Below are 22198 nucleotides of genomic sequence, written 5' to 3'. Positions count from 1 at the left end.
CAGCTCTAGGAGATGGACAGCACCCAGGGTCCAGCTGCTCCCTGAGGTTCCTCCCAGCATCCCTGCAGCTGCAGGCTGAGGGATGCTCCATGCCTTTCCCCAAGCCCTGCAGGCCCAGCAGCCACAGTTGTCTCAGGCTTGACCACTGGCTTACTTCTCCCCTCCCCTCCCCAAGAACGTGGGATTCCTCTTCATGCACTTCGATCTCTACAATTTTTAGCTCATTCTTGCTGCCTTATAGGCACTAATCCCTCTGCAGGCATCGGGGAGAATCCACCTACGCTCCATGCAGCAATCACTTAAGTCTTATTGTGTAAACAAAATCTCAGAGACGAAATCCCTAATCTTTAATGGCTGAAGCCTCCAATGCTGGTTCCCCCACGTCCTGCCCGACAGAGGCTGTGGGAAGGTCACTGCCATGTTTGCTCCTGTCCCCACCCTCAGCACAGATTAAACACCCAGGCTCGCTTTTCACCTTGAGTTTTCCCTCTCCTCCTGGTGTTCCACACCGATGAGCCATCCCCAGCCCCCTCTGGCTCCATTGCATTTGTTGAGCTTAGGGGATCAAACTGGGGTATATTTGGAGTTGGGATATTTAAAATGCAAATCTCCCCTCGATAGATAAGTGGAATTTGCTCCCTCTTATGAAGAGAACCTCGGGGGAGAGCCAAGAGCCATGGCCAGCCCGCTCTGAATTCGAAATCCAGCCGAGGAGGGGAGGAGAATCGCTGCTTCCCCCCAGCCCAGCACTTCTGGACAAACACTTGTGTGATAACCATCCTCATCATCACGAAGGTGTCTGAGTTTCCCCTAAACACAGTAGAGAGGTAAGAGCTGTGGGGCTGGCAGGGAAACCTGCAGTATTTCTGGGCTACAGCCAGGGAGGAAGAAATCTCGGTGGCCGCTGGTGTAATCCCAGAATTGATGTTCTCTTCCTCTGCGCCTGGGGTGCTGCTGATGTATCATTGTCTCTCCCTCCCAGCTTGGAAATGAAAGCTTTCGCCACTTTTCTCACTGCAGAGGACCAAATGTGTGTCTGAGAGATTTACACTTTGCTTTCCCTTTTGGAAATGGAGCGTGATTTTCCAGCGACTGCAGATGCTGGGCCTGTCCTGACGCATCGAGACAGGCTGTTGCTGGGCGGAGAAAGAGCCCCTTGTCTGGCCCCCCTCCCAGCCTGCCTGCAGCAAACTGGGTGCTTTACACCTCAAAAGGTTTGTCTGAGAGAAGGCTGAAGCCCTGCATTGCCCCCTTCCCACTCCCATACATCCCCCACCTCGTGTTTCTCCCCCCCTTACCCATCCCTGCTTGGGCATGCAGGAACCAGGCAGGGCTGATTCACATCCTGGCATGGCTGATCTTGCAACCTGCTAACCCCCTACTCAAAGGGAGGAGAAACAGAGCATCTCTATGAAAAAAAAAAAAGGCTTGATTTGCTGCCAGCATCACCCAGGATGTGCCTGCAGACACCAGGCTGCAGCTGGCTGAAGGGATTGTGGGGCTGGAGGGCAGCAGGGGTTGCACAAACTGCAGCAGAGCTGGAATGAGGAGAAGCAGTCCCAGGTGGGAAAGCCCCGAGAGACCTTGGGGGAGTTTTGCCAGCCCTGGGGTCAGGCATGGGTAGTGGCTTCTTCCCTGCCTGCAGCTTCCCTGCCTGCCCCTGGCTCCTCATTCACTCAGCAGCAGTTTAACCAAGGGGGAATACAGTAAAGAAAAAGTTCATCCGTCTCTTTGAGCTGGTGCTGGGCTCCTACAGTGATGCTGGAGGGGAGGCTGGGGGCTTCCCACAAACTGTGATGTGCTGAGGAGTACGTGGAGCATCACAAATATACTCTGGGAATGGAGGAAAAAGGATTTGAATTTCAACTTTGATGCATAATGTGCTTTCTCTAAAAAAAAACCACCCCAGCCTTCTTGGCAAGGACCAGGCAACTTCCCACTAAATCTCCTGGAGGAGCTTGTTGCCAGTTGAAGAGATAAAACCTCAATGAAACACAATTAGCTTCCACTTGGATTAGCCAAACTCGCCTCTCTCCTCCCACCCAGCCACCCCAGCCCAGCAGTGGGATGGGGACCCTTGGGTGCCAATCTCCTGCATCCCCAACCCCTGTGGGAGCGGGATGGCAGCTCTGCCCTGGGGGGCAGGATAACCCTCTCGTCACAGTTAAGGAGAACTGAGGAGTGATGGATGCGGGAAAGCCGGAGCGCTGCAGGGCAGCTGCTGCCATCTCACTGAGGACAGCAGCTCATCACGCCTGGTTTGCTGCACTTCTCTGCTTTGGAGGCTGCTGGGGAGCCTGGAGCTCTGGGGAGCCTGGAGCACTGGGGAGCCTGGAGCAGGGTCCCCATGATCCAGCCAGGTCAGAGCACGGCACTGCTGCCTCCTTGCCTTGCTCAGCCCTGAAGTGTGGAGAAAGGGGCAGAGCAGAGCTGCCAGCAGCAAAGGTCGCTGAAGCATTGGTTTGTTTAGGCAGGACTGTGTTGAATATTGGTTTTCAAACATTTTTAAGGCTTGTAAGTTGGGATGTTTTCAAGTCTTGGAGTTTTTAGGCTTAAGCATCACTGATGCTGGGAATGTCTCACCCCTGTTGGCTTGGACTCCTGAAGCACCACACTGAGCCCAGACGTGTGTCAGCCTTGCTTCTGTCCCAGGCACTTTTTCGGAGCAGGCTCCTGCCTGTGGGCTGGGTCAGGCTCAGGCTGGGTGCCTCAGGGCCAGGCTGGGAGGGAGAGAGTGCAGAGGAGTGGGAGAAATGCCTCTGAGCTTCCCCTGCCCTGCAGCATCCTCCCTGCTGGGGAGCCACTGCTGGAGGGACCAAGAGATGCTGGCAAGGCTCTGAGGGGAAACCAGCCTGTTAATTAAGAGCCTAATTACCCAACAAGGAACAGTGGGCTTGGCTCAACCTTGAAGCAGGCCAAAGGAGTGAAGCGCCCTCGGGCAGCGATGGGGAAGGTGAGCTGAGGGCATTCTTTGCCTTCAACAGTGTTTGCAAATATCTGCAAGATCTATATATGGAGAAAACAAAACGCCCTGGCCCCTTGGTACTTCTGTCCCTGTTGTCCCCATTATGCTCCTTGCACCCTCACTGCTGTCCCCCACATCATCCTGCTCACGTGTGCTGGCACCCAGCTCCTGTCTGGGGAAAGGGGCCATGGCCCTGCTGTGTGCTCGGGGGGTCATGGGGTGCCCATCTCGCCCACAGAACAGGGCAGCTGCACCTCAGCCTGGGGAATGAGGATGAAAGACCCAAAGCAGTGGGAGGGGTGCAGGATGGGGACCATTTGTCCCTCCAGCAATACAACATATGCTGAGGAAGGGGTGATCAGTGGGGTGGGTTCATCTGCTGGCAGAGGGAGGGGAGTTTGTGAGCTGGAAAAGGAGCAAGATTTCTTCAGCTCAGCGTGTTTTGCTGCAGAAAGGCGGTTTCAGCTCCAAGGGTAAGGGAAATGAAACAGAAAAATGCCTCCCATTAAGTGAAAAGGATGGAGAGCCCTGTGTAATAGTCCTGTCTGCAGGGGCTGCTCGCTCCAAATCTGCATCCCCGGCCAGCGCCTGGCGGGGGCTGTGCTGTGGCGAGACACGTGCTGCTGCGGGAGCCGAGGCTGCAGGGGACGAGCTCCTGGCCCCCACAGCTCTGGCGTGGGGGCAGCTGCATCCATCACCCACCCCACGGACACGGAGGACAGGCAGTGCCTGTGGAGAGGGCAGGGGGATGCCCTCAATGCAGATCACTGTGATCCCTTGGGCAGGTCCCGTGGCGAGAGTGGGACCCCCACACTGCGGGCTGAGTCAGGGGCGTAAGGAGCTGCTGGAGGGAGTCTGGCAAAGCCCAGAGCCAGGGCTCCTGATCGTTGGGACACTAGCAGTGCCAAGGCAACTTCTCACCCTGCCTGCATCTGCATGGCCCCAGGGAATGGCCCTCAGCAGAGGCCCCGGCCAGCACCCTGAGCCCAGGCAGGGCATGGCTGCGGGTGCTCATCAGGGGATGCCCCTTTCCTCCCCCTTTGCTGTTAGGTGGTTTGGGTTTTTTTTTTAAAGCCTAAGTAGACGTGACTGGTGTGCAGCAGGAAGAATAACATTCGCTCCAGAGCTTTCCCAAGTAATTCATCCTCTGAGAAATTAATTATCAGTGCCGGCGCTGCGTTTAATCAGCATCAGTCCCTGTGTGCCTGGGGTCGGAGGGCATTGCTGCCTCTGCCTCCAGCGGCGCTGGGGAGGAGATCTGCTGCTGTGGCTGGAATGGGAGCTGGAAGCAGGGGGAGCAGAGCAGGCAGGGAGCGTGTGGCCTTGGCAGCTGTGCAAACACCACCAAGGCGGCGGCACCCATCCAGCCCTGCCCGGGGAGGGCACCCGGTGCTGAGGTGCCTGACTAGGGGGTGGTCCCCAGTGTACCCATCAGGCAGCAGGAATATAGTGGCCTGCGACACAGCACCCCATCCTGCACTGGGGACAGCAAAGCCACACGGGCAGTGTGCGCATGTGGGTGTGCTGTGTGCCGGGAAGGTGGATGTTGTGGCATTTGTTTGCTGGGGGGGACACGGTGGGGAGGTGTGTGGATGTGTGTGTGTGTGAGGGTGTGTGGGCATCTGTTCCAGCAGATCTGCCTCTGGCATTCTTCTCCCTGACAAATGGTGTTTGGTTTGGTGGTGGAGCCTTAATGAAAGCGGTGCTGGCTGCAGGCACAGGGAGGGGAGCAGCTGCCTGGAGGGCATTTGGGGGAGAAAGGAGAAGGAAAGGACAAAAGGACGTGTGACCAGGCCCTTGGTGATGGCTGGATGGCTGCTCCTTTGCAGCAACCTGGCTGGGGCACAGGGTTCTCTGCTGTCAGCCCCGAGCAACATGGTCTGTGGCCACTGAGAGAAGGTGCGTTGCTGGTGGGGGAGAGGGTTTGGGGGTCCCCTTTCAGCATGTTTTCTGGGTGTGAGAAGGTGCTGGTGTTGATGGCCAGACTGGTGCTGGGTGTTGTGGGGCTGGGCAGCCCTCAAGCTGGAGGCACTGCCTGTCCTGGATCCAGCAAGACCTCGGCTAAGGGTGAACTCTTTGGAGACTGGGGATGATGGGGGGGTTGGGGGGACCTCCGGGACTGCTGTCCTGGGGCCAGCTGGAGATCCTTTGCTTTGGGGACACATTTCTGTCATACCTGTGCCCTCTAGAGGCTTTATCCCCTCTCCAGTCCCACAGCCATCATCCCAGTGCCACCACCACACTCCCGGTCCCCTGGCCACCATGCTGTCAGCCTCTGGCACTGACAGCCTCTGGCACTGACAGCCTTGGCATTCACAAGTAGTGGGGAAACACTGAGCCAGAAGGGTTTGGGTCAGGCCAGAAGGGCACCTCAGCACCATGTGATGCTGTCCCCAGGGTCATCTTCTTCAGGCTGGAAGGGAAATGTAATGACACAAGGGGAGGCAATGGATTCCAAAACCTCTCCAGAGGCTTGAATCCACAGCCAAAACTGTTGAGCGATTGACCCCAAAATGCATTTTATTCCAGAAAATCAAATCTTGAGATTTCTAAAACAAAGTTTATCATTCTTTGTCTGCTTGGGGCTGTTCACTACCTTTCTGTCTCCTCTGTGTTTAATCACATGACAGCCTTAAAAAAACCCCCCAACACACTTTCTCCTCATTCCTACTGATGTTTCTCTTTTATCTAAAACCTAAAACGCTCCTTTGCCTGCGGCCCACAGCAGCCACCGCTCCTCAGCTGCGCTCCTCGGGGAGGGGACGCCTGGATGCCCTCTGGCTGCTCCTGCCTCTGTGCCTCTCCTCTTCCCTGCGTCTCTCTCTGCAGGTTTTTGGACCCTACCGAGAGCTTTGACAACAATGGTACAGATGGTGTGGTGGGAGAAGCCCAGCCAGGTGCTGGGAGTCCCTGGGGGGGCTGAGGGAGGAGGGTGCGGATGGGATCCTGTACTTAGGGCAGTATGAGCTCCTGTGTCCCCCGCAGGGACAGGGGGATGGGGGTGTCCCCATGCTCTTGGCAGTCATCCCTGGCTGTGCTCTCACTGCTAGCAGGAGGATATTTCCTATCTGAGAAAGCAGACATTGGTGAGGAGCTTCCTAAGCAGTTTCTCTTCTCTCCCAGGATTGCTGCTTGGAGACAGAATTAAATTCTCTTTTGTTGTTGGTTTAAGGGAGAACAAAACCAAATGTCACCTGGAGAAGCTCCTGCTGCTGCACCCCTGGGGCTGGCACTGCTGTATCAGCACCAGGATTAGCCCATCACCGAGCAAGCTGCTGCGGTCGATGGTCCCCGGCAGGATCAGATCGATGATCGATGCTGGGATTAGCTTGTACGGTGACAGCAGTGACGGCAATGACCTCGAGCAGCAGCCTGTGCTTGCACTGAGCCAACCCATCCCCCTGATCTCAGGGCTGGTTCATGCACTGAGCAGTGTCAGGCCTCGGCCAGCCCAGCGAGGGGGTCAGGGGCAGCAGCCTGCACACAGCAATTGCCACAGATGTTGTGTGTTTTGGGTTTCTCCCCCTTCCAGCCTCGTTAGCACTGAAATTAAAAGCAAGTGTTTGTGAATTGGTAGCTGTTCTCCAAGACCCTAATTAGCAAATCTTTTCATCCCCCGGGGCTGCAATCTAATAATAATAATAAAAAAAACCCCAAAACCAACACCCAAACAAGCCCCAAACCTTGTTTGATGGATCAGGAGTGCTCCTGGAGCAGTCGGAAGCAGCTCTTCCTGCTTAGTATGGTAATTAAACACTTCAATTGCAATTATTTTTGCAATTAGGTAAGTCTCGAATTGTTATCATAGGTGGCAGGGGTTTGGGTGTGTATTTGCCAATTTTTCTTCCCTGGGCTGGAGGGAAGTGTGGATGCTACAGGTGATGCAGGACCTGCTTGGTTTGGGGAAGACTCAGCGTTCTGGGCTGCGGGGACTCGTTTCCTGCCCCTTTGCGAAGGAAGGGGCTGATGAGGTCATTTCCCTTTATGCTGTGGGGGGGCTCACCCCAGAGCAGCTCCCTGTCCCCAGGGCACTGAGGGAGGGAGCATTGCCTGCCAGGGCATCCCCTCGCTGCGGGTCTCTCCCTGCCTGCGGGTGCTCTGGAGGGGCTCAGCACAGCCCGGGCTGGGTGCTGGGGGGCACACCTCTCCCTCGACCCTCCTTGCTGTCTGGGAGCCGTTTGCTCTTTGCAATAGGTGATTACTAGCAGAAGGGCCAAACCCACAAACGGTGACACCAACAGCGGTGGGCGCTCTTGGGGTGGCGGCGGGCACGGAATGCGCTGTGCCGGAGCGGAGCCCTGCCCGGGCACGGGTGGGTTTGGGGCCCCTAGTCTGGGGTGTTCGTGGGGGTCGGGCGGACAGATGCCCGGCAGCAAACAGGGGCATCTCCGAGCCCGCGCTCCGCCGCGCCCGCTCCCCTTCGGGCTCTGTGCTGGGCGCCCCTTCCAGGCACATCCCCACCCTGTGGTCGGGACAGTTCGGGCAGGAGTGTTCCAGAGCAGCTGAGGGGCACCCGAGAAGGAGCTCTGCACCCTCCCTTTCCGGGGGGCTCCGGCAAACGGAGGTCTGCCCGCCCCCTCGGTGCTCTGGGGATGCGGTGGGGTGTGGATCGAGTGTGCTGTGACTGGGGGTGATGTGGGTCAGCCTTATTCCAGGAGGAAAGACTCTTGTCTCGCAGCACAGCAGGAGATCCAGGTTTGTTTCTTTCCTATCTGGTCCTTACTGCTTTACCCTCTCCTTCCTCCCCAGCTCAGGGACTAGGGGAGATCATCTAGCTGGTCCCACAGCACAAAGCCCTCTCTGGGGAGCGTGCCAGCCCAGCCCAGGGTGGTTGTAACCCGTGTCCTGGGGGGCTTGTGCTGTGTGTGTGTGTCTGTCCCAGCAGAAGGATGGGGATGGGGCAGCAGGGAATACACGGGGCAAGGAGGCTCTTCACGGGACAGAACATGCCTGAATAAATGAATCATCTCATTTTCCCTCTGTGTTAAATAGGTTTTTATACCATTGATGACTTCTGCACAGACTCAGCGCAGAAACATCCTGTTTTGGCAGTCTTAGTGTTGAGCTGCTGGGGAGGGCACAGCCTGGGGACAGCCCCCAGCAGCTTTGTGTCTCCCCACGGCCCAGCAGGCTCTAAGGCCTCTCTCCTTCTTGCAGTGGCCCGGGACAGGGCGTGTGAAGCTGACCCAGGGAGCAGGGACAGCCCTAATAATGCCTGCCAGGGGCATGTGCTGGCTTCCAACCCAGCTCCTCGGGTACCACTGCCTGCTGGTGTGGGGCTCGAGGCTGGAGGTGTCATGGCCCCGATGGGGCAGGGGAGAGGTTCTTCTGCAGCCCCCCCAAGGGCTCTTCAAACACACCACCCTCCTGGGAAGAAACTTGGGCAGGCAAAGGCCTCTCCATCAGCTTTTGGGTATGGAGCAAATGCTGTGTGCCAGAGCAGGGATCCTGCAGGAGAACAGAGAGGGAGTTTAATGGATTGCAGGGTGCAGGTGGGTCTCTTCCCCAGCCCCTCCAATTCCCCACTCCCAGCATAAGGGTTGCTGTATTGCTCTCCCTGAGAGATACCATGGTGTGATACTGTGAGGATGCTCTCTGCAATGCACACCTATATGCTGAGTGCTGATATTTGGGTAGAGCTGAGCAGGCTCATGTCACCCCAGGACCCACCATCCAATATCCCTCTGAGTAATGTCACTTTATCTGCCTGTTCTTCCCATTGGCTCAGGCCAGCCAGCAGCTGTGGGGTTGTCACCTCTGCAAACAGCTTGATAAAAGAAGGTGTCCTGGGGTCAGCAGTGCTGTGCTCCTGAGTGCTGCTTCTCCCATGGCCCCTCTCCCTTGCACTGCACATGGGTTAGGGAGTCTTTCAGGTGAGTGCCCAGTGCAAGGTAACATTTCCAGTCCCCACCCCCATGGCATAAAGAGGAAATCTGTGGTCACGTCAGGACCTCAGATCTGCAAACATCTCCCCCACGCTGCAGATCAGATTAGCAGTTGCTCAGGGGATGGCTGGTATTTTGCCATTACCTCACGGAAACTAGACGTGTTTCAGAACATATGCACAGCACAGAGAGGGAAAGCATGAAACCCGAGTGCTGGAATCAGCTCCATCCCTGCTGCTAGGAAGTGACAGTAGCAGAGATTACTCTGCTGTGTGTCTACACTGCTGGGGTTGAGCACTGTGCCTGCCCTGGTGAGGCTTCATCTGGAGTCCTGTGTCCAGTTCTGAGCTCCCCAGCTCAAGAGGGACAGGGAACGTCTGGAGAGAGTCCAGCTCAGGGCAACCAGGATGATCAGAGGACTGGAGCATCTTCCTTCTGAGGAAAGGCTGTGGGAACTGGGGCTGTTCAGCCTGGAGAAGACTGAAGGGGGATCTCATCAACACTTGTACCTAAAGGATATCAGGAGGATGGGGCGACACGTTTTTCCTGTAGTGTCCAGTGACAGAACAAGAGGTAATGGACAAAAGCTGGAACTCAGAAAGTTCCACTTAAACATGAGGGAAAAATTTCTTTCCTGTTTAGGTGAGGGAGCCCTGGCACAGGCTGCCCAGGGAGGGTGGAGAATCTCCTCTGGAGGTTTCCAGACCCACCTGGACATGTTCCTTCGCCCCCCGATCAAGGGGAACCTGCTTTAGCAGGGGGTTGGACTGGATGATCTGTAGAGGTCCCTTCAAACCCCCACCATTCTGTGAGTTCCTGCAAGAGGTGCAGGCTGATGCTGTGCCTGAGGATGGGGGTTGGTGGTGCTGTAGCAGCCCCAGCTCCCTCCCAGCTGCACATGTGGGCAGGTGGCACTGGCTTTCACCATTGCCATGCCCTTGGCAAAGGTAAGCAGTGCTCAGTGTGCAGCAGGGACAAGTGTACCCAGCTTCCAGCACGTGAGTGACCGTATTCTCCCTCCAAGGGCACAGTCAATACAGGAGAAACCAGGTTATCAGTGTGCAATGTTGGAGGTACAGCATGTGAAGGTCAGGGTGACCTTGTGTGGCTTTGTCTGAGAAGGGCTGCACCAAGTGGCTCGCTGGAGCTGAGGGGCATCCCCATGCGTGGCAGCCATATCCAGCCCAGCACTGCTGGGACAGAGCAGCAATGCTTAGTGCAGCAGCAGCCCCTCACCCTGGGAACACTGCCAGCATCCCTGAAAAAGCTATTGGCAGTTTATGTGCAGCTGAGGTAGTTTTGCATGAAAATGAAGCGTGCTGGAAATGCACGGGCTGAACACAGCTGCCTGTGTGGAGGGACAGGCAGGATGCAGGTGCCTTCCCAGGACAGCCTGGGTGGGCACAGCCCAGCACACCTCCCCTGGCATGGGGGATGCGTTTGGGGAGTAAATGGTGCTGGAGAGAGGAGGGAAGATGCACCTCTGATGGTATTACCCTCTGTGCCAAGTACCATTGGGATGGAGTGACTGCCCCCTCCCCTCGTTTGCACCCAGCAACCTTGGCCCCATACTCACCCTATAGCCCTCGCTTCTGCCCTCGAGTTTCTCCCTGAGGAAAATTGAGTGTTCTCCTTTCAGCCTCACAGGATTTTGGAAGTGGGCAGCCAGGAGCTGAAGGCTGGGACACCTGGGTCCTAGGGCAGCAGGCTGGCTGAGACTCATGGAGAAGCTCCGGTGCTGGAAAGGGTTAAATGGCACACGAAGAGAGAAGAAATAAGAGGTCAGTTGGTCAGTGCCAGCCTGGTTGAGCCTGGCTTTGCTCTGTGGAGCACCAAGTACTGCCTGCCTGGTGTCCACCCCCCAGGAGCTTCTGTGAGCAGAGCTCTGGTCCTTCTTTTTTGGGTGAGCTTTGAGTTTGTGGAGCAATTTGTGTTGGTGCTTTTCTGTTACCAGGCTGTTTAGCCTGGAGGAGACTGAAGGGGGACCTCGTGAACACTTATAAGTGCCTAAAGGGTGGATGTCAGGAGGATGGGACTGACAAGACTAAGCAGAAGGGAAATGGGGAGAGGAACCAGCTTGGTTTGTGCTTGGGGTGGAATTGGTTGGCAGGGTTTTGGTGTATGGGTAAATCCAGTCCCCACCTGTCTTGTGTGGTATCAGTCGATCCAGATCATCTGCCAACAACAGATGTTTATGCATCTGACTATGGCAAAAAGGGTTGGAAGGGGCCCCAGCAATCCTTGGTGCATCATTTCTGTGCAAGTGAGCAGGCTAAGAAGGGAAGTAGAGAAAGTAAAAGCAGTAACTGATCATTTGGTTCTTGACAACTCTTATCTGATTGTGAGCAGAAACCACAGTGGTGGTGATGTGCAGGATGGGAAGGAGATGACTGGATTTAGAAAGGTCAAGAAATGTCCCCATGCCTGAGTCTTTCTCTCTTGCTTCCTGGTTCCCGTGCCTTGTGTGTTTCTGCACAGATGTGGCACCGGCTGCTGCTCCCCATCATCCTTCCAACCTCCTTTACCCCTGGGTAAAGGGGTAAAGCAAATCCAGCTGGGAAACTCACTGGGGTTGATTTTAATGGTGGTGGAGCTTCACCCCACAGGAGTGAGCCAGTCTGGAGCCACATGCCAGGTCCCTGTGCTGGGGCTTTTGCTAAGCCCTGCTGGCACTGTGCAACTGCACGCTGAGAGTCTGGGGACAGATGGGTTCCCCATCCTTTTGGGGACAAATGGCCCTTTGCTTCACCTTTCCACATTCTCCTTTCAGTAGCTTGAGATGGTGTTTCTGGGACAGGATCAAGGGCACGTGCCGCGGGAGAGCACGGGCTCGGCTTCTTTGCTGGCACGCTGGGAACGAGAAGTCAAAGGGCTCCTTATCTGGGGATGGAAAGTTTCTGGGCTGCTTATCAGGCAGTTAGATTAAAGCCTCGGGAGCAGCAGTTTGCACTGCAGCATACAGCGTGCTGTTCGATTCTCCTTATGCTCAGGTGGGCAAAGGTCTCTCAGTAAAGTGGCTGGTGTGGGGGTCGCCTAGCCCTGTGGGGACACTGGTGCCACAGCCTGGCACAGAGCTCACCTGCCTGGTGCCCATCCTGCTCCCTTGCTGCATCCTCACCCCTCTGAGGGGCTGGACCCCAGTGACATGCTGAGGGAATTTTTGTCTCTAGCTTTAAATGGTGTTTGTATTTCTAAAAACATTTGCCAACCTAATTTTGGCTTTTCTTGCCCCTTTCCAGAGATGGGAATGGAACTTGCTGTTGGCTGAATTTGCTGCTGACGCAAGCTGACAGACAAAATGCTGAGGGTGAGTGGCTCAGCCGGGAAGGTGAACCCCTGAGCTGCTCTGCAGCCAGCTGGGGACTCAGATCTTGGCTCTTGCAGGGACTCACAGCCTGACTGTGGGTACCCCGACTCTAGCCCTGGGCTCACAACCTGATGCCCTCCTCATGACGGGCAGTCACCTTTTCTGAATGCCCCCCAGAGCAGGAGACGGCTGTTTTTTTGTGAGCAGCCACAGCTGATGGCCAAATGCTGTTCTGTACAGCAGATTCTGATGGCAAACCTGTCCCAGTTCCCCAGCAGAGCCAGGGACACTTTGTGCTCCCTGTGAGTGGTGGTGGGTGCAGGGGTGCCCTGCCACTCGTGAAGCTGGAGTAGCTGGACCTGTGCTGCCGTCCTGGAGGGACACAAGCTGGGTTCCTGCTGGTGAGGTGGAATGTCTGAGTGTCTGCAAAGAGCAAGACTCGCCTGGGCAAGGATCTCCCACTTGTTGCTTAAAAGCTTATGGGCAACGTGGGGTATCCACCTCTGCCTTCCTCTCTGGGGACAGGCCTGCCATCAAAGCACCATGTGTAAGAAAGCTCTTACCTCTCGAGGGCTCCATCAGTCAACAAGATCCCCTTCCCGTTCCTCATCTCCAGTTTGAGGGGCTTACCCTCCTGCCTGTCCTGGCTGTGCCTGCAGCTCCTGCCCCTGTCCTGGGCCTCCTCGGAGCTCCTGGGGCCCCCTGTCCTCCAGCAGTGCAGCAGGTGCTTGTATGCCATGCGGAAATCCCTGTTGAGTGTCCCGTACAGGATGGGGTTCAGAGCTGAGTTGGTGTAGCCCAGCCAGAGGACAATGGACATGAGCGTGCCTTTCACTCTGCCGTCCCCCCACATCCCCCGGTACGTGAACACTGTGAAATAGGGGAACCAGCACACGATGAACGCTCCCAGCACCACCGCCAGCGTGACGGTGGCTTTGTGCTCCTTGACCATGGGTGGCATGGGGGCGTTGCTGCTGCAGCACCATGTGTGGTTTATCCTCTTGGCCTGCTCCCTCGCTATCTTGAAGATCCGGTAGTAGGTGATGCACATGATGACCAAAGGGATGTAGAAGGTGAGCAAGGCATCTACTAGCCCATACACAGGGTTCACCTCCAGCGTGCACTCCTTGTTGCAGCCGGAGACCGTGTTTTGGACTGCTGTCCCGTTGGTGTTCCAGCCCAGGTGGATGGGTAGAAAGGACACCATCAGTGAAACGGTCCAGATAACAACCAAACCCACAGTCACCCGGGAGGAAGTGACCAGCTGGCTGTAGCGCAGCGGCGTGGTGACGGCAAAGTAGCGGTCCAGGCTGATCATGAAGAGGTTGAGGATGGAGGCTGTGCAGAGCATGACGTCCAGGCTGGTGTAGATATTGCACAAAGTGCTGCCAAAGGGCCACTCTTTGGTGAGTTCATAGAAGGCAGAGAAAGGCAGCACCAGGAGGCCCAGCAGCAAGTCTGTGATGGCCAAGGAGACGATGATGCAGTTGGTCAGGCTGCGGAGCCGGCGGTCCAGGGTGACGGCCAGGCAGACGATGATGTTACCGCAGAGAGTGATCACGATGAGGATGGTGAGGCAGGACCCAACCAGGAGCTGCAGGGGAAGCTCCATTGTGCTTTGAGAATTTGTATCATTGGAACATGGCTCCATAGTGCAGTCATACGGATGGGGCAGTCCTGCTCTCCCCAGCTCCAAAGCTACCTGGAGTGAGCCTTGACCAGGAAGCCCTAAAGCCCTTTCCAAAGTGACCTGGGGTCTATGGTGACCTTGCAGAGTCACTTCATGTGTTCAGCCTTGTGTGCTTTGAATGACACAGTCCAGGGAAAGATGTGGCCCTGTGACTCGCTTGTGCCTGTTGGCCCCATCTGTCACTTCAGTGCTGGAGCCAATCTCCCACGGCTTGTGGGTCTCAGCTGCTCCCTTTTCCTCTCCTGCCTTCTCCTTTCCTCTGAGCAACCATGGGGTCAGGTCCCGGGGGGGTCTTACGCACTCTGGATCTTTGGTTGGTGACAGTGGTCAGCAGGGCTCCATAAGGGACAAAGTTTTCCCACCTCCTGAGGACAATCTGCAAAGAAAGCACCAATTTGGAGCTGCAGTGGGCAAAGGTCCTTTGAGCCACCCCTCCAGCCTCCCCAGAAATGAGATGTCTGCACCTCCCCGGATGCTCCAGCCCACTTAAGCCTCAATTGGAATTTTTCCCTTGGCAGCCAGACACACATGTCCCTGCCAGATGGCCTCCCTCCATTCCAGGGGTGACCACGTAACATAGGGGTGTTGAGAGAAGGGCAGGGATTTTGGAGGCATCGAGTTCCTACTGGCTAACTCAGTAAGTCCTAAAAAAAGGGGACTAGGGGGGTAGGAGGAAAGAGTTTTCCTGAGAAAGCAGTGTGCTTTTCTGATGCAATCTGGCAAAATTAGTAACCCCTGTGTAATTTCCGAAGTGGCTGTCAGTCTCCTTAAACTTTGCCTTGGTACCTGCACTTTGCCTAGTGTTGGTCTCTGCTGTCAACAACCACACCGGCTCCTGCAGCCTGGGAGGAAAGAGGAACCCATTTGTTAGTGGTGTAAAGTCCTGGGGAGCAGGTGACTGGAAAGGGCTCTGGTCTGTCCTCTGCAGCTGAAGGGGCAGCACAGAGATTTGTTTTTCAGGGAGAGTTTGGATGGAGCTGATTCTGCCATGGGACAGGGACGCAGAGTGGAGAACGTCCCTTGTACACTTTTTATGCCTAGTTTCTGTCTGGATGTAAATAACAAAAAGCTGCATTTTGCAAGGGCAGAAACAACACATCAAACCCCTCAAGCCTCCAAAAGAGCTTTTAGCTGCTGACTGTGGTGCTCTCTGAGCCCACGCTGCAACTAGATTCAAAGGGGCCTCAGTTCCTGTCGGATTGCAAGCAACACCTGTGTTGGGAAGGCTTCTAAAGGGAAACAGCCACTGCAGGGACAAAAGAGAGGAGGCTGGGAGAAGGCTGAGGAGCACAACTGCCTGTGTCACCGCTGCTGTCTTTCCCTCTGTGTTTGCAGGTAAGATTATGGGCCTCCCCCATCCTCCCCGATGCGCTGGTGGGGGAGGGCTGTGCCTGTCCCAGCTCCTCAGGCTCCCTGCAGCTGATGGAAGTGAAGCCCTTCCCGGGCTCCTGCAGAAAAGTAGAGCTGGTGCTCTGCAGGGTGCAAGAGGCTGCAGAGATGGAGCAAACAGAAGACACTTCAGGAAAGGAAAAGGTCTAGCCTTGGCAGAGGACAGAGGTGGGAATTTAAAGTTAAGTTCACCCTGCAAGAACAAGATAAGGATGTGGAGCAAGCTGAAATCCTCTTCACATGATTGATGTCTTTGCTTCAAGGTTAAAGGCACGAGGAGCCAAGGGCAAGAGAGTACCGGGGAGACTGCATGAGTAAATAACCACTGATTGCCAGGAGCTGTATGGTGGAGAGATGGGGACTGGACCGGTGAGATTAGAGATGATACCCGCAGTCGTGCTGCTTCTGAGGGAATTGAAAGTGAATGAGGAATGATGAACTGGCCCATGGGAAGCCTTCTGCTGAGCAGAGCAAACTCCTTGCCAGACAGGGGTTCATCTGAGTGTGGGTGCTGGGGTTAAGGCTGTCTGGAGAAGGATGTGGTGCTTTCAGCTGCGGCAGTGGCATGCGGAGCGGCTCCTCACCTCCTGCTGCAGCACAGGCTCTCGCCATGGAAAGCTCTTTGTTCGGGCACAAAAGGAGCGTGGAACGAGCTGAGCCGCTGCCTGCCTGCTGACGGCAGCCTTGGGAACAGGTTGTTCTCTGAGAAGGGTATTTCCAAGTGAAAGGGATGGGTTTTTTTTCACTGCTCCCAACATGTGGAAATGGCAGGTTAAATTATAGGGGGAGTCACACACTTGGAAATGGCTGTGGGTGGATCTCAGCCTCCTACACGGCTGCTTTACCACACGTTACCAGCCTGCTCTTCACACCAGCTCTGCTGAAGCTCGGCTTCGGCTCTACTCACCAAGGGCCATGAGGCAGCCTCCAGTGCAGCCCTGTGCTACAGGTGTGGCCAGAGTAGTTTTCTTTCTTATTGCTTCTTCTAATTAGCTCAGGGCGAGACATGGGCATTTATTTTTCCCCCTCATGAGCAGGGAGTAGAAAGTGCTTCCAAGTGAGTTATGGAACCCCTGGGCTGAGCTGTGGAAGGAATGATAGAATCATAGAATGGTGGGGGTTGGAAAGGACCTCCAGAGATCATCCAGTCCAATCTCCTGCTAAAGCAGGTTCCTCTCATCCAGGTCACACAGGAACACATCCAGGTGGGTTTGGAAATCTCCAGAGAAAGAGACTCCACACCCTCCCTGGGGAGCCTGTGCCAGGGCTCCCTCACCTGAACAGCAAAGAAGTTTTTCCTTGTGTTTAAGAGGAACTTTTTGTGTTCCAATTTATGTCCATTGCCCCTTGTTTTATCGCTGGACACTACAGAAAAAAGGTGTTGTCTCATCCAAGGAAGGAAGGAACCAAGGTCCCCAAACAAAGAGGACAGAGGTGTCCCTGCAGGGGAGCCCAAGTGCAGCAAGGCTCTCGGTGGTTCTTGAAGGCCAGGCATGGGCACTTGTCCTGCACATGTGGGCTGCAGGGTCCAGCTGCCTGCAAAGCCTTGGGGCTTTGTTCCTCCATGGGATGGAGCAGTTCCTGCCAGCTTGAACACAGGGTGTTGCAACTCTGACTGTGGCACTGGTGTGAGACATTTGCCCATGTCCCCTGCACAAATTATCTCCTGGGAATAGTCCCCTGAATGATCAGAGTCTCCAGACATGGCTTTGTAGGAAAAACAGGCTGGAGGGCTGGTGTGGACAGGGGGCATTGGGGTCAGCAGTCCCCAGGGCAATGCATCCAGCTTAAGCCTCTCTCCTGGAACATCAGCCCTCTGGAACTCCACATCTGTCTCTGTTTTCCTGCCCAGGACACTCCCCACCACCTTTAATACCAGGTCTTGTATCCTCTGCTCCTGTTACATTTTGGCAGAGCGAGTTCCTTCCCTTTTTGATGTAGGAATAAGTAGAGCAGCTGTTTGCCATAGCAGCCTTTGTATCAACAGCCTGAATAAATGACACCCTTCCAGCCCTGTCTCACCAGGCAACTTCTGTGTTTACCTGATTATCCTCATTATCACAGCCTGGACCTGTTCCCCATTCAGCATCACCCTCTTGACAGGGAAGGACCAGAGTAAGGCATCACTTCTGGGTCATCCTTCTAGTGCCCTTTCCAGCGGCGCTAGTGCTCTGATGGACACTATCTCTGCTGTGAAGGCTTGTCAGGTTGCATTTGTTTTGTTGCAGTCATCCCAGGGTTCCCTAAGAGCCAGATGTTTGTTTCTTTTTACCCTGTGGTGCTTTCAGTAATTTTTGCTGTCAGTGTAAGTGTATGAACTGGTGCCAGCCTGTTGTGTTTCTGTTGCTCTTTGGGTCCTCTGGTTCTCCTCCTGTAGTGCTTAGTCCCTTGTCCAGTTCACAACTTCCCCCAAGTTTCCCCCCAGTACATTTCCTTAGAGAAACTCCCATTTTCCAAGACAAGATCACTAACAAAAACCATTAAATAAAATTTATCTCTAGGCTGATCTTTAAGGAACTCTATTAATAGCCTTCTCCAGAGCATTAATGATCCTTCCATTGTAATGTACTTTCATCTCCCCATTAGCCTCCTTACAATTTTCATAGTAATTCCTGCCTTCTCCTGCCTGAGCAGTTATTTTCTGCTCCGTTGCAGCCCATGTTACATTTGATCCACCGTGTTCCCGTTTAAAATTGCAATTATCTCCTCTGGGGAGGGGACTGTGATTTATCCACGGGAAATTTCTGTTGCATTTTACCCTTTTTATTCCTCCTCCCCATCTTTCAGCATCCTTTCCTTCAGCCTCATTTACTCCAGCACTTTGTGCACTTTTGCAGCAAGACTAATGGGATGCAGCGCCCGCTCCGGCAGCGTAGGTAAGACATTTGCTGCTCTCCGTTCGTGTGCTTCTACTTCTGGCATAATAGCTCTGTTTAAGATCTGTTAAAAGCCTAGGTGCTTGGGCACCCTGAGTGGGCACATGGGCAGAGAGGAGCACTCAGTGAGTGCCTGAGTGTAGCAGCCTGTCTTTGGCAAGCACTTCTCACTACCTGAAAGGGCACTGACGGCAACGGCTGGGGTCTCGGGAGAAGCTCTACATTTTACCCGTGTTGGGGACGAGACACTTTGCTCTTGGGCAGATCTGAAATGTCACTCTGCCTCCTGCCTCAGCTTCTTTCTGAGCAAAGTGCTGGCAGAAGTCACTTGGGAGCAAAGCAAATTCCCTGGCCCCGCAGAGCTTGCAGCTCAGCGTCACGGCTTTTTCTAAGATTATGTTCAAGTGCTTCCAGAGATTAAACATCTGGGCACTCTGTGAGAGCTACTTCAGCCAAGGCTGTGAGAGAGGCAGGAGGGTGGGGTGGGATTTCTTTTGGTCTGAGAGTGGATGTTTGAGGGCTGATGGTGGGGAGTGGGCAACTGTGAGCAGTTGCCTCACAAAGCGACAAGACCAAATTTGTCAGAGTTTAGGCTTAAAGGCAAAGTGAGAGGGTTCAAATGTATGAGTTGTGCAGAAAGTAGCTTGCCCTGCTGCCCAACGAGGACTTTGGTGAGGTTGTGGAGTTGTTTCTAGTTTGAGAGCAGCCTTTCTGAAAGGGCTGTGGTTCTCCTCACGTGTCCCACGCAGTGCTGCATCCCCCGGCATGCCTCCGCCCCCGCACTCGGTGAGCCCCATCGCTGGAGCTCTTGTTGCCTTGTTTCTGTCTCTTCCCTGCAATCACTCATCTCTGCTTCCTGGGACAGTGCTGTTGGATGTGCTGCTCGTGGGTACTCACCCATCCGAAGTGCCCTGTGCCCTCATCCAGGTGGGCAGACACAGCTCACCCCATGATCTTACAGGTGCACACAGACAGTTGGAGTCTTATTTTTGCAAAGCCCCTCTGCAGCTTCTCTGGAGCTGTGGGTGGACACTGGGGTCCTGCCTGGCTGCATCCCCAGGCACTTCTGTCCCAGTTCCTTGGTTTCCTCTGCAGCCTGGTGCTGTCTCTGCCGCTATCCCAGCCTGAACCCTGACACAGCAGCAGTTACTGTTTCTGGTGTGAGCAGAGGGGCTGGGGGAGGCAGGACACAATTACCATCACGACCACCAGCCCTCCATCATTCTCCCCAGGAAGAAAAGTGCTTTGTGGGTATGAGGAAGTTGGGGACCCCTAAAAGCAGAAAACCCAAAGAGGCAGGCGGAAACTAGTCAGCATTTTGAAAGTTTTTCTGCAGAGGGTGCCCTGGAGAGGAGAAACTGAAAGCAGAGGGTTTGGGCTCATGGAGCTGCTTGGAGTGCCCTCCACAAGTCCCAGGGTTCAGCCTGCTATCCTGACCAAGGGACGGTGGGCACTGCATATCCCTGGAGACTACCCACCCCCTCTGTGCCAGGGCAACAGCCCAGCTTGGGGTTACCCAGCCCGGGGGATACCACAGAGCCAGCTGTGCCCCCAGACAGGACAACCCCTGCTTCAGCAGTTGCCCACCAGCTGCCAGGGTGTGGAGCACTGGATGGAGGGCTGAGGTGCTTGGGGAAAGGGCTCGGGCAGCTTGGTGTCAGAAGTTGGCTCAGCAGCAAACCTCGTGGGGAGGCTGCTGGGGCAGAGACGCTTCACATCCACAGAGGCTTAGATAGGGCAGGACTGTGTGTCTGCCCTGGGCACGCTCCACTCATGCCCCCCTCCGACCCTCCAGCAGTTCCCACCAGCAACAGCCAGCAAAAGTCCCCAAACTGGCCTCTGGGCACAGCAGGATCACGACGGTGCGAGGGTTAGATGAGAAACACTCCCGCTCTGGTCTGGATGGTCCATTGCTGGATGCTTAGCACACCCCAGCCTCTCTGAGATCTCATCTAGAAAGTGATTTACCAGTGCAACAAGCAAGCAAAAAGTAAGGCAAAAGCTTTACCTGAGCAAGGTGCTGCTTTCCCAGAGCCTTGGAGCAGGAGGGAGCCCTCGGTGCCTGCGCTGCCTCCAACTTTCTCCCGATGTGTGCGGCTCAGTTTGTGAAAGCAGAAGCGTGTGCTGCGAGCAGCAGCTACCTCCACTCCTCCCTCCCTCCTCTCGTACCAATATCCAGGCAGCTCAGTGACTGCAACATGAGTCAGACCACAAGTGGGTGGGATCAGAGGTGTGACCTCAGACACCGAGGTTATCCGGCAAGTTTGAAATGCCGAAAGTGGAGCCATGCTCCCGGCATGTGGTGTGTCGGGCTGCACCGACCTGTGCCAGGCACAGAGCGAAGGGTGGGATGCCTCCTGCCTCCACTACTGCTTCCTTGTGTTGCTATCGCCTTCCTTGCTCATGTTAAGGTTTCAGGGCCCTTGCTGCTTGCTTGCCACATGCAAAGCCTCCTTGCTGAGTGGCTCCGTGCTGCAAGCATGCACTTGCCCGCTGCCGGGAGGCCCGATGCTGTGGCTCACTCCCAGCACAAATCTGGCTCTGCAATTAGTCTGAGGCTTACAACAGCCAGCACAACTGAGCCTGGAGCTGGGGTGGCTCAGTGGCCACAGGGAGGACGGAGGCTCTCAGGCTGCAGCGGGGAGAGATAAGGAATAAGGGGGGGAAGCTGCAAAGCGGGAGGAGGAAACGAGCCCAGACAACGCTGGGGTGGAAATTTGCTTCCCGTGCAACTGGAGATGGCTGGAGGAGCCCACGCTGATGTGCTGGGGGTTCTGTGCCATGATGGGGTCAGTGGCACCAGTGCTCTGGGCTGGGCATCTTTTCCACAAGGCTGCACTCAGCTCTGCTGAAAATTGCCTTCCACAAATGGGATAGCAGGGAGGAACCACACCAAATGTCAAACAGACAGCAACAGCCCTTTGTGTGTCTCGGATCTGCAGGTTTCAAAGCACTGTGCAAATATCAGCTGCTGGGCCAGATGTTTGAGGACTTGCTGCCTTTTTTTAGCTCTTCCTCTCAAGGTCCTGGGCTGTCAGTAGAGCTTCAGCCCTGCTTGGTCCCTTCTCCAGCTCCACATGGCCTGGGGAGAGCGGCACTGGCAGTGACACACTGCGAGTGTGTCCCTACAAGCCACTTTGGAGCCCCTCGAGCAAATAGCCAAGGACTGACTTAACTAAAGTCTGGATGTGTCCCTGCGCTCCCCATTCTGGAAAGAGACTGGGTCCTGCTGCTCCTCCAGCCAGGCTGAGCTCCCTGAACACCCTGCACTGGGAACACAGAGCACATTCCAGCTTCCGTCTCTACTGAACAGGGATACTGGTGGCACTGGCACACAGGCCACCAGTGCCACAATGCCTTTGATGTGTCTATCTCTGCAGACCAAAGCATGGATCTATCTTTAATAAGCTTATGATCTGTTGGAGCCAGAGAGTTTTCCCATTGATCAGCAGCCCTGTGATGTATCTGGGTAGCAGAGCTGTGGGCTGGCTTTGTTTGGAGCTTTTCAAGTGGCTAGTGTGTGTGCTGTGGAGGGATTCCTCTTGCAAAACAAGAGGCAAATCTGCTCAGGAATGTCTGTGTCAGCTAAAGTGGCTGGAGTGTTGATTTATTCCAGGGCCCCTTGCTTGGCTCTGCTTTCGGAGGGATCTTTTCTCTGAAAGGTCCAGAAGTGCTGTGTAGGGATAGAAGGATCTGGTTATTGGGGCAGGATCCCCACTCCAGCCCCTTTGCCCTAATCTTTCCCCAAGAAAGGTCCCTGCTGCCTGGGAGGCAGGAGAGCCTGGGACAGGCTCTGGCCTCAGCATGCTCCATCTTCTCAATGCTTCTGAAGATCTTCCAGGGTTCAAACTCTCACCCAGCATCATCAGCCAGTTGCACTGTCCCCCTGCACTGCTGCCCAAAGCTGCTGCGACTAGCACCCTGGCCTCTCCCAAGCCAGCAGCCAGAGACTGAGCTGGTGTTTGGGCTGGTGGTTGGGCTGCTGTGCCTGTCCCCAGGCTGGATCCTTTGGTCCCAGTGCTGCAGAAAGATGCTGTGTGCAGGATGATGGGGGTCTGGTGGCAGAGCAGCCTCAGGCTTGCAGAG

The 22198-nt window shown here is 55.2% G+C and overlaps 1 protein-coding gene across 1 annotated transcript; it reads right to left on the bottom strand.

The window, feature by feature from the left end:
* Nucleotides 1-7954: 7954 nt before the first annotated feature.
* Nucleotides 7955-20251, bottom strand: HRH2 (histamine receptor H2). Its single transcript, XM_062002615.1, has 4 exons — nt 20121-20251; nt 12721-14223; nt 10427-10588; nt 7955-8413 (listed from the first exon to the last, which is right to left on the bottom strand). The coding sequence occupies exons 2-3, from the start codon at nt 13806-13808 to the stop codon at nt 10570-10572; spliced, it is 1107 nt and encodes a 368-aa protein (XP_061858599.1). The 5' UTR covers nt 13809-14223; nt 20121-20251; the 3' UTR covers nt 7955-8413; nt 10427-10569.
* Between the last annotated feature and the right edge of the window lie 1947 nt (nt 20252-22198).

Source organism: Colius striatus, chromosome 9 (genome assembly GCF_028858725.1).
Source record: "Colius striatus isolate bColStr4 chromosome 9, bColStr4.1.hap1, whole genome shotgun sequence".
Lineage (NCBI taxonomy): Eukaryota > Metazoa > Chordata > Aves > Coliiformes > Coliidae > Colius > Colius striatus.
The sequence above is the reverse complement of the archived record's forward strand: the minus strand, read 5'-3'. Positions and strand labels throughout refer to the sequence as shown.

Coding starts and splice junctions, on each gene's coding strand:
- HRH2 (XM_062002615.1), bottom strand. CDS start 13,808: ATGGAGCCATGTTCCAATGATACAAATTCTCAAAGCACAATGGAGCTT.